The following is a 12,391-nucleotide window of genomic DNA, read 5'->3' as shown; positions in this document are numbered from 1 at the left end:
AGAGTCCTAATTGAATACAGCTTTTAATTATAGCCATCGGTTTTGGGGGAGCTCAACTATAAATAGAGAGCCTCCCCTTCATTTGTACTGACTCCTGAATTGTTTCATTATTCAGTTATTAATAAGAATTTTGAGAAGTATTCACTCAAAATTTTCTCTCAAGTGTTCTTGCTTTTGTTCATCTTTCAAGGCTCGTTCTTACTTTGTTCTTCTGCCGTTCTTCGTGAAAATCTTAAGGGAATTCTATTGAATCCTTTATTGTTGCGAGTTAAACTAACTTGGGCGTTTTTGCTGTTGAATCCTTTTTTTTTTCAAGTTAGGCTGACTTAGGCGTTTTAAGCAGAAAAACTACCTAAGGCCGCACGGATCGCGTGGGAAAACTCTAAGTCCGTGACACTTATGCTAACTTGAATTACAGGAGACTGATTGGTTCAGCAAATTGCCCTTGATGTCACAATGGTGTTGAAACGGTGGATCATGTGTTTCAGGATTGCCTGCAGACAAAGGAAATATGGCATCAGTTAGGGATTGTGCGACAAACAGAGACATCAAAGTCATCAATAAAAGATTGGATTCATCAGTTTTTTTAAAACAACTCATTGTACCTTTGTCGTGTGTTCTGTTGTGCGATGTGGGATATATGGACTGCCCGTAATAAGCTATTGCATGAAGGACAACATTCTACTGCATTAGAGACGATGAATTTGTTTAAGCGCTATTTGGGGGAAGTTGATGGTGCGAAAGAAAAATTAGTAGTATGTAAAGTACCTCTAGTGTGTTGGAAGATGCCAAAAGAACATTTCGTAAAGATAAACTTCGATGCAAGATTTTGTAAACAAAATAACAAATCTTGTTCGAGGATTATTATTAGGGATGATTCTGGTCTTGTTCTTTGGTCAAAAACTATCATGCATGTCAACATACATTCACCTTTTGTAGCAGAGGCGATGGCCTGCTTCCAAGCGGCTGAGATGGGCTTACAACTGGGATTCTTGAGGGTGGAAATCGAAGGCGACTCCCTGGCTGTGATCCGGAAACTAAAAGAAGAGAGAGTTGAAAGGTCAGTGATAGGGGCATATATCTGTAACATAAGAACAATATGTGAACAGTATCAAGATTGTCTTTCAATGTGTCAAAACATGCAAACGGGGCTGCACATTTCTTGGCAACAGAGGGACTAAGACAAAATGAAGAAACTTATCTTGCTGGAGCGGTTCCTCTTATGCGCAAAAGGCAGTAGAAGAAGATCGACAACAATCATGTTCCTAGTGACCAGCCTATCGACGATTCAACAGTTTGGGAAATGGCAAGCATATCAGAATGAACTTGTCAGTAAACAGATCGGAGAGTAGATTTTTTGGGTCTTTTCAGATTTGGTATGTTTAGGCAAAACATTGAAGCGTATTCGCCGAATCTAAAGGGTCCCTTCTAGAAGCTCCGAGGAGATTAAGACGAATTTTTGGATGATTTGAACGCCTAAATGAAAGCACCTGAAGGGCTTCTCTGTATCAGATGCTTAGGGAAATGGAAAGTCTGCCTAGGTGGTTGGGTTTCGCAGTTCTCTTTCGGTTAATTTATTGCTTTATCCGGTGTTCTTATCTATTTTAGATTTGGACTGATTTTATTTTGTTGTTTTGTTTGGATTTTTCTGTGTGCTTTGGGCCTGCTCAATTTTTGGGCTCTGTTTTAATAATGAAATCCAACCATTCTTCCTTCAAAAAAAAATATTCTTTTAATTCAAACCAAAATGATGGAAATATTCATAGGGAACGTTCAAAGTTGCATCCTTTCTTACGAAACATCTAATTTTTCTATTCAAAACAATAATAATGAAACATATATTGAAATCTTTCTATTTCTAAATTGCAATGTTTTTCTTTTTCTGAAACACATAGTAATGTGTTGAGGCCAAAATACTGGTTAGGGGTAACTTTTTATAAAATTTATTGTAACCTTTTGACTATCTTTAATTGAAAATTTCTATTTTAATATGTAAATATGTATTTATGGTAACTTATTAGTTTTTTTATGAAACCCGCAATAATAATGAAACATTTATGCATTTGCAAGAAAAATGACTATATGAAATTGAAATATCATGTTATTTGTATATTTTTTTAATAATTTAATATTATGTCAATACTTTCATTCTAAATTTTAACACATCATGTTAAATTTAATTTTTTTTAAGATAAAAATATTAAAATTTAAAATGAATAAGATAAAATAACATTAAATTATTAAAGATAAATACAAATAATATGGTATCTTAATTTCATGCCATCTTTTCTTGCAAGTAGAATTATTTTTTGGGAATGATGACTTTTTGCAGTTTAATATGATAAAATTGAATTTGTGATGTAACTATAATTGCCATCATATTAATGCGTCAGATGGCAAAGTATAAACTATCCCACATAGGGTTTGTTTCCTTTTAATAACATTATATTACTATAGCATATACTAGCTTTTCAGTGCGGTGCACATGTCAAAAGCATGTTTGAACAATAAGATTTTTTATATTTCTATTTAAGTTATTGTAGAATGTATTAAAAATAGTAATATATTAAATTTTTTAAAATAAAAATAAATTTCATTTTTTACATTAGAATTAGAAATTGTTGTTTGGATTAATTGCTTGTTGCTTTGAGTAAAGTATAATTTATAGGGAAAAAAAGCATATATGTAGTTTTTTTTATTTAATTCGCCTTTTAGGTCGTTTCTTTTTTTTAAAAAAAATAGGGAAATAGATATTTTTAGGGAAAGAGTGTGAAAGTATGTCCAGCTGGACGCACTTTCCACCAGCGGTCATTTTATAGTGTTGGCAACGGTAAAATTTTTTAAGGGCCCCAACGGTAATTTTTTTCCTATAAATACCAAGCCATTTTTTATTCTTTTCACTCAAATCCAACTTTCTCAATTCTTCTTAAACTCTCAACTCTCTCAATTTTCTCAAGTTTTTTTTTCTAAATTTCCCAATACGCTTGTTATTATATATGTAACTATTTTCTATATTATTCATTTCAATTAAATTTTCACTAATGGCATCCTTTCTAATTCGTTTCGACGACAAGTACATTCCTACCACTCAAGCGATTATGTAAGACGGAATTTTAAATTTCGTTATTTTCAGTTAAGTTAAATTTAAAATATTTTATTTTTTAAAATATTTTAAATTAATTTCTTTTGTCGATATAAATATGAGGATGGTTGTGTTTTGAAAGGGTTCATGCATAACTTGTTAAAGAACCCAGATACCGAAATTCGTGGTTACTTGCAAGATGCGAGATTCTTGCATGCGTCTCGTATATTCGGAGGCTGCAAACTCGATCCTACTCTCATCAGCGCGCTGGTGGAAAGATGGAGGCTCAAGACACACACTTTCCATCTTATATGCGCCGAGTGTACAATCACACTCGAGGACATTGCTTTACAATTTAGTTTACCGATTGATGGGTCAGTCATCACGAGGTCAGCAGTCATTCTCGATAAAGAGGACATTTGCGAGACATTTTGGGAAAGGTGTCTAATAAGTTTTACGGTGGTTGGATAGATAGATATGAAGTGGTTGGAAACCAATTTCAAATATCTTCCTAAGTCTTCACTGATCTGTTCTTTGGGGAACATGACCTGTATGATCCATTTTATGAACCTAATTATGCCTAATGATTGGGATGCCATGATCAAAATGAATCAAATGCTCCTACCTAGCCATGTATGAGTGATGTTTGCATGAATGCAGAATGTCATCTTTTTTTTTAGAATGATCATTCTTTATCGCTTATGTTGCCATTACTCAAAGTTTATTAAGGTTTTATCATTGACATGCTATAACGCCTTCTTGCTCAGCCAGCATCTAAAAACTTACAGATTGCCCCATTATAAACTTTAGAGTTCAATCCACTAGGACACAAAATTTGTACTATATTTTTCTCGCTGTAACCCAAGGGTAGAAAAAAAATTTTGGTTTTTCAATCTCCTCCCATCGCAATCCAAAGATATGGAATGTAAAACTCTTTGACCCCTTTACACCATTCCCAGGGTGTCAAACCAGATGCCTATACACAAATGAATGATTCTCTTCTCCAAAGAAACCCCTTTTTATTGCTTGGTGACTGAAGCTTTATGACATCTTGTCATTTTGTTCAATCAATACCTTTGACAACAAAATCTGAAGAGATATCTGAAGGGATAGTCTCAATTTAGACTTTTCCTTCTTAGATATTTCAACATTTAAGCTTGGTGTATTCTAAATAATAGTCCTGTTTCAGATTACTGTATTATTTAGAAACTTCCAGAGTAATATGCAAAACCTCCCTTGTGAAAGTTTGATTAGTCCATTAATCATTATTCTAATGCAACATGCTTTCAAAAATTATAACACTGGATAAGAATAGGATAGCTCGAAGTGAATAAATTATCAAGAAGTATGTATATATATATAAAAACTGATTGAGAACAAATTTCTTGAAAAGAATAAAGCATTCCAAGAATAGCAAAGAATAAAGTATTCCTGGGATAACAAATTCAATATAAATAGTATTAAGACTAGGTGCCCCAGATATCGCAGCTTGAGCTTCTCTGTACAAAATTTTTGAAGACATGTGTTTAAAAGATCTACAGTACTCTGTCGATGCCCTAAACGCCGCATACCCCTTTCCTGTTAATTCAGGTATAGCAAGATCACCACATGCCCCAATCAAAATTTTGGGTTGCTTTAATCACCTCATGTTCCCTTCTGATCAAAATTTGAGCCACCCTTTTCAGGTTTTCAACTCAAATCCCCATTGGCCTCAAAGCACCATTTGCGGGTTTTTACTTTGGCCTCTCCTTTAGTCTTTTTTATTATTTTTAAAGGACTCAAAGTGCCCTTTGGGGGTTTTCACCTTGATCCCTTCTCCTTTCAAGTAAAGTACCTCTTGACTGCATCTGAGTTTACAGGGTTTGACAAGTTTTTACCATCCATCTCACCCAAGATTAAAGCTCCTCCGGAAAAGGCCTTTTTTACAACATATGGGCCTTTTCAATTTGACATCCATTTCCCTCTAAAATCTTTTTGTATAGGAAGGATCTTTTTCAATACTAGGTCCCCATCATGGAATTCTCTTAAACGAACCTTTTTGTTGTAGGCCCGCATCATTCGCCTTTGATACATCTGACTATGTTGGATAGCTTTTAGCCTTTTTCCCTCTATTAAGTTCAACTGATCATATCGAGACTGGACCCATTCTGTCTCATTCAACTTTAGCTCATCCAACACCCGGAGAGAAGGAATTTCAACTTCAATGGGTAAAACTGCCTCCATACCATAAACCAAGGAGAAAGGCGTTGCCCCGGTGGAATTCCTGATTGATGTTCGATAAGCAAGGAGGGCAAATGGTAGTTTCTCATGCCAGTCCTTGTAAGTCTCAACCATTTTCCCCATAATTTTCTTGATATTCTTATTGGCAGCTTCCACTGCACCATTCATTTTTGGGCGATACGGTGATGAATTATTATGCTTAATCTTAAATTGACTGCAGACCTCCGCTATTGAACTGTTGTTCAAGTTCAATGCATTGTCAGATATGATTCTCTCGGGCATTCCATATCGACATATGATCTCCTTTTTCAAGAACTTGCTGACTGCTGACTTTGTGACATTAGCATACAAAGCAGCTTTTACCCATTTGGTAAAGTAATCGATAACCACAAAGATGAAACGATGCCCATTAGAAGCCTTTGGTGATATTGGCCCAATGACATCCATACCTCACATGGAGAAAGGCCATGGAGAAGTCATAACATGAAGAGGCGAAGGAGGTGCATGCACTTTATCACCGTAAATTTGGCATTTATGGCATTTCTTAGTATAATTGATGCAATCTCCTTCTATGGTGGACTAGTAGTACCCGAATCTCATAATCTGTCTAGCCATGGTGAACCCACTGGTATGCGTTCTGCAAATACCCTTATGGACCTCCTCTAAGATTTTATTAGCCTTCACAGCATCCACACATCTTAATAGTACCTGATCCTTTCCTTTTTTATATAAGATTTCCCCATCTAGGGCATAATCAATGGCTAGTCTTCTCAGAGTCCTCTTATCATTCTTAACTACCTGATCAAGATACTCACGATTCTTCACATATCGCAATATGTCTTGATACCAAGGGCTATCATCCTTTTCTCGTTCTTCGATATTGTAACACTAAGCTGGGGTTTCATAGATGCTCATTTGGATAGGCTTCATGTCCTTTTGTCTGGTCACTTTAATTATGGAGGCTAGAGTAGCCAAAGCGTTAGCCATCTGGTTTTCCTCTCGTGGAAGATAGTAGAAAGTAATATCATCAAACTCTTCGATCAATCCGAGAACCAACTTTCGATAACTGATTAATTTGGGATCTCTCGTTTCCCATTCACCTTTGAGTTGTATATCATTAATGCAGAATCTTCATATACCTCTAGTATGTTAATTTCATGCTCTATAGCCGCACGAATGCCCATGATGCACGCCTTATATTCTGTCATATTGTTTGTGCAATCAAAATCCAATTTGCAAGTAAAAGGATAATAATCCCCGTTCGGGGATACCAAGACTGCCCTAATTCCATTGCCCACAGCATTCGAGGCTCCATCAAAGTTTAGCTTCCAAATGTGACCCACTTGGGAATTTTCTTCAGTGGCTACCACATACATCAAACTCTCATTCGGGAAATCAAAATTCAATGGCTCGTAATCCTCCAGGGCTCTACTAGCTAGAAAGTCAGCTATTGCACTCCCTTTCATGGCCTTCTGACTCACATAGACTATATCGAATTCGGAAAGTAAAATCTGTCATTTGGCCATCCTCCCATTCAAAGTAGTTGCCTCCATCATATACTTTAAAGGATCTAATTTTGAAATTAGCCAAGTCGTATGGTACAACATGTACTGCCTCAGTCTCCGAGTCGTCCAGATCAAAGTGCAACACATCTCAACAGGCGAGTATCTCATTTCATAATCAGTGATTTTTTTACTGAGATAGTATATCGCCCTTTCTTTCTTTCATGTCTCATCATGTTGGCCTAGCACACATCCCATGGAATTGTCAAACACTGTTAAATACAGTATCAGTGGCCTATCGGGGCTAGGTGGTGATAGTACTGGAGTATTGGTCAAGTACTGTTTTACCCTTTCAAAAGCTTCCTGGCATTCCTCATCCCATTCACCTTGATTATGTTTCTTCAAAAGATGAAATATGGGGTCACATTTCTCAGTTAGTTGTGAAATGAACCGAGCAATGTAATTCAATCTCTCTAAGAAACCTCGAACTTCCTTCTGAGTACGTGGTGGAGGTAAATCTCGTATCGCTTTGACCTTATCTGGATCGATCTCGATTCCTTTTCACTGACTATAAAACCCAACAATTTTCCTGACCTAGCTCCGAAAGTACATTTTGTTGGGTTAAGCTTGAGCTGGAACTTTCTCAGTCTTAAGAACAACTTTTTTCAGGACCTGCACATGTTCTTCTTCCGTCCTGGATTTTGTAATCATATCATCAACGTAAACCTCAATTTCTTTGTGCATCATGTCATGGAACAAGGCTACCATGGCTTTTTGATATGTTGCCCCAGCATTCTTTAAACCAAATGGCATCCCCTTATAGCAAAACGTTCCCCACTAGGTGATGAATGTGGTCTTTCCCATATCTACGGGATGCATCTTTATCTGATTGTATCCAGAGAAGCCGTCCATAAAGGAAAACAGATAGTAGCCCGCTATATTATCTACTAGAGTGTCAACATGAGGCAATGAGAAATTATCTTTTGGGCTGGCCTTGTTCAGATCCCTGTAATCTACGCACATTCTTACTTTCCCATCTTTCTTAGGGACTGAGATAATATTGGCTACCCATTCAGAGTACTTGATCGCCTGTAAGAACCCAGCATCAAACTGCTTTTTGACCTTCTCTTTTATTTTTAGCACAATATCAGGCCTCATCCTTCGAAGTTTCTGCTGTGCTGGCTTGCAATCCTCTCTTATAGGAAGGCGATGCACTACGATGTTAGTGCTTAATCCCGGCATATCTCGGTATGACCATGCAAAGACGTCTTTAAATTCTTGGAGTAACTCAATGAGATCTCGCCTCGTCTCTATGGTAATATCAGTTCCAATATTCACCTCTTTTCTCTCTTCTAAGCTCACCATTTCTATTGACTCCTTGTAAGGTCGTACTTGTCTCTCTTCCTGTTCTACCATCCTCAACAAGTCCGGAGATAAGCCACAGTCTACGTCATCTTCGAAGTCATGCGATTCCTCTAAACACATGTCTCATTCAAAAGGAAATTCTGAGTTTGTAGCAGTGTCACTCATGTCATTATATCTGGGGACCTACGGTGGGTACCAAAGAATATACAAAGAATATATGAATTTATGAATAATCATTTGTATAATATAATTACAGATGTAATGAAAGAATGATTTGGAAGATAATCTCAAACAAATGAAAGAATAAAAGAATATTTTGCTTAAAGTGAATGCAAAAAATATATTTTATTAGAATAATAACGTTCAGACATGAGTCTATTTCACAAAGGAATTCCTATCATTTTTAGGCTAAAAACAACAAGAATGTTCTGAACATTACTCTGAATAAGCTCTAAAGACTACAAGGATTTCTTCCGCAGTCCAATTATTTAGCTCGCTCCCAGGTTCGTAAGGGCGTATTTCTAACAAGGTCCCCCTTTCAGCTGTCTCTATGGCATTGATATGAAGGCCTTCCAACACTTCTTCAAAATTTTCACTCATTGGCATCTTTCGTATAGGATGGATAATCCCACCTGATGCAACCTTAGCCCGAGAAATTACTACCGAATCCATTGAGCTGCCCCGAGGACTAATAACTCGATCACGAGCTAAGAGATTTTGAAATGCAATAGCAAGCTATGTGGAACGAGCTTGGGAAGAGGGAGTGGCCGGATTTGATAGTCGTGCTTCAAACCGTTCAAAAGGCGTTACTTGCAATTTATTGCAAGCTGAATTTGTTTATTTTAATTAACTTGTTTTAGTTTAATAAATAAGTTGCTGATCAATTAATTTAACTTATCTTAAAGTTTTAATACATGAGTTAGTTATTGAACTTTATTAAATAAGATGCTTCTTAATTGATCTAGTTCCTAGGATTATTTATTGATGCATAAATTAAGTTCTTTAAATTATGCTTCTTTAATTAAACTAGTTGCTGGAATAATTATTGCATATATGTTTTAGTTCATTTATTTAAGTAAGTTTAATATGTGTTATGATTAATAAGTGTTTTAATGTGTTTAATAAACTCATTTTAATGTGTTTATTGCAGGTGACTTTTTAGCTTATAGTGGTTACAATTCAAGGCTGTTACACATTTAATAAGTGGCTGTTCAAGTTCTTTTGAGTTACAATTAAAGGGGCTGTTAAAAAAAGGAGCTTAAAGATCATTAAAAGGAGTTTTTAAAGAGCATTTTATGCCCTTTAAAATTCAGCAGCAACTCTTCCACTTCCAGCCGTTTTTGGAGCTTTTAAGAGAAATTAATCAAGCCTTTGAATGTCATTAAGGAGCTGGTAAGAGATGGTGTCTATTCAACTAGCCAAGGACAACTCAAGAGTCATTTTCTAAGCCATTAAAGACATTCAAATCAGCTGAATTAAAGTGATTTTATGGAAGGAGTTATTTGGTTCAAAGAATAAGAAAAGACATCAGTTTTTTATGGCATATTAAGTGGATGTTTTTGACCATTCGGTTACCTTGTTCTAGCATTATAAATAGATGTAATCAGCCATAGAGGGAACAAATTTTTGCTGAATATAGATGAAATATTTGAATTGTGAGCTATCCAATTCTCTTTGTTCTTTCGGAATTGATTTGACTTATCAAGCATAGCTTGTGGCGTCCATCTTTTCTTTGTTGCTGAACTTATCACCTTTGGTGTGGCGTTCAATATACCTTTGGTTCCTATCATACTTGATAGTGGGTCAAGGTTCCTTTCCTGTTTCCTTTAACCGAAAACACCTAAAGACCATTTTGAGATTCGGGTCAACAATTTGTTATTGTTGGTTCATTTTCGGTCTTAGCCAATTAATTTGTTATTGTCTCCTCTTTATTTTGTTTATTACCTTTGTTTGAAGTCATTATCTCTATTTTGTTTCATTTTAAAACCGAAACGAATCCATCCTTACTCAATTCATGATTGGGCAACACATACGACTCAAAACATCACGAGACGAGTTCGTATCAAATTGGTATCAGAGCTAGCGAATTTAGAGTAAGAATCGATATTGTCGGCAATACGGTATAGTAGTTTCTTCAAAAAAAATTCAAAAAAAATTCAAAAAAAAATTCAAAAAAAAATTCAAAAAAAAAATTTGGTTTCCATTCAAACTCAAGAGATTGGATATCAAGTTGAAAAAAAAAATTCGTGAAAAAAAAAATTCGTGAAAAAAAAAATTTTCGTGAAAAAAAGAAGAAGCTAGTTTTGAAATTTTGTTGTTGTTTGCTGCCCAAATTATAGTTATTACTACCTTCTACTATTTCGCCACATCCAACCTTTCATTTCTTGATTCAAGCCTACTTTCCTTTGTCCTACAATATTCTTACCAAGCCCAAACATCAAGGTTGTAAGCCGACCCACAACAACTGCTTTTTAAGTTTAAATAATTCCTAAGAACTTAGAGAGGAGGAGTGAGTGGAAAGAGGCAAGAGAGTGGTGAGTTTATTCGAGAGTATAAAAGCCAAGGAAGTGAGATTTCTTTGTGAGTGGATAGTGAGATTCTTTGTTGTGAGTTCATTTTAAAAAAATATGTCACGAAGTCCGGAAAGAAATCAAAATGTGGAAGGAGGGTTCTGTCCCGTAAGAAATGTTGGAGGAGGAGTGCCAGATCTTACCCTTCAAGCAATTATGCGAGAGATGGAGCGATTATTTGATAGAAAACTTGAACCAACTGAAGATCGATTATATCGAGTCGAGAGATGAGAACAACATGAGATGACTCTGGAAGATGCAAGACAAGAGCGAGAACGTCCAATTCAAGATCCTTATGAAGCAAGTGGACAAGAAAGTGATCACTCATCTGCCCAAAAAGTGTACGACGTCGAGGCCGTCAACGACAACGAGGTCCTAGAGATCGTGAACGACCAGATTACAATCTTAAGAATATCAAGATGACAATTCCACCATTCCAAGGTAAGAATGACCCTGAAGCTTATTTGGAGTAGGAAAAGAAGATTGAGCTTGTTTTTGATTGCCACAACTATTCGGAGAGTAAAAAGGTGAAACTCGCGGCAATTGAGTTTTCTGATTATGCCATAGTGTGGTGGGACCAGCTTGTAACTAGTCAACGACGAAATGGTGAAAGACCTATCTCTACTTGGGGAGAAATGAAATCAGTCATGCGGAAAAGATTTATTCCATCATACTACCAACGAGATCTTTATCAACGACTTCAAAACCTTACTCAAGGAAATAGAAGTGTTGAAGATTATTATAAGGAGATGGAGATAGCGATGATTTGAGCTGATATCGAGGAGGATCGAGAGGCAACCATGGCTAGGTTCCTTGCGGGTTTAAACCGTGACATTGCCAACATAGTTGAACTACAACACTATGTTAAAGTGATGGACATGGTTCACATGGCGATTAAGGTTGAAAAGAAACTTAAGCGAAAAGGAGTTAGTAGACCCTATGCCAATTCTTCAACCAACAAATGGAATCAAGGAGTCAACAAACCCCCTGTTAGAACAAAAGAGCCGACTGTAGCAGTTAAATCAAATCAACCCATTGGAGAGACAAGTCGAAATAAAAATGAGCAAGCGCCAAATCGCACGAGAGACATAAGATGTTTCAAGTGTCAAGGCCGAGGGCACATAGCTAGTCAATGTCCCAATCGACGAATTATGGTGATAAGAGCTGATGGAGAAGTTGAGTCGGAGGAAGAGGATGAAAATGAACCTGAAATGCCATCTGATGATGAAGATTTAGAGTTACCCGTTGAAGGAGAAATTCTTGTGGTGAAGCGTAGCCTCAGTATTCAAAGTGTTGAAACTGATCAACAAAGGGAGAATATTGTTCACACTCGATGCCACATTCAAGGCAAGGTATGTAGTATGATCATTGATGGTGGTAGCTGTACTAATGTAGCTAGTATTATGTTGGTGGAAAAGCTAGGTTTGGCTACAACTAAACATCCAACTCCATACAAGTTGCAATGGCTAAATGATGGAGGTGAGCTGAAAGTAACAAAACAAGTTGTGGTGGCATTTTCTATTGGAAAGTACCAAGATGAAGTGGTGTGCGATGTAGTTCCTATGCATGCGGGACATCTACTTTTGGGACGTCCATGGCAGTTTGATAGGCGCGTGATCTATGATGGTTATACAAATCGCTATACATTCAAG

At 36.5% G+C, this 12,391-nt stretch overlaps 1 protein-coding gene across 1 annotated transcript; it reads right to left on the bottom strand.

Annotated features, from left to right (window-relative positions):
* Positions 1-220: 220 nt before the first annotated feature.
* Positions 221-1,706, bottom strand: LOC107913715 (uncharacterized). Its single transcript, XM_016842388.2, has 3 exons — positions 931-1,706; positions 606-681; positions 221-494 (listed from the first exon to the last, which is right to left on the bottom strand). Exons 1-3 carry the CDS (start codon positions 1,075-1,077, stop codon positions 403-405), a joined length of 315 nt encoding a protein of 104 aa, XP_016697877.1. The 5' UTR covers positions 1,078-1,706; the 3' UTR covers positions 221-402.
* Between the last annotated feature and the right edge of the window lie 10,685 nt (positions 1,707-12,391).

The sequence above is a fragment of the Gossypium hirsutum genome, chromosome D11 (assembly GCF_007990345.1).
Source record: "Gossypium hirsutum isolate 1008001.06 chromosome D11, Gossypium_hirsutum_v2.1, whole genome shotgun sequence".
Classification (NCBI taxonomy): Eukaryota; Viridiplantae; Streptophyta; class Magnoliopsida; order Malvales; family Malvaceae; genus Gossypium; species Gossypium hirsutum.
The sequence above is the reverse complement of the archived record's forward strand: the minus strand, read 5'-3'. Positions and strand labels throughout refer to the sequence as shown.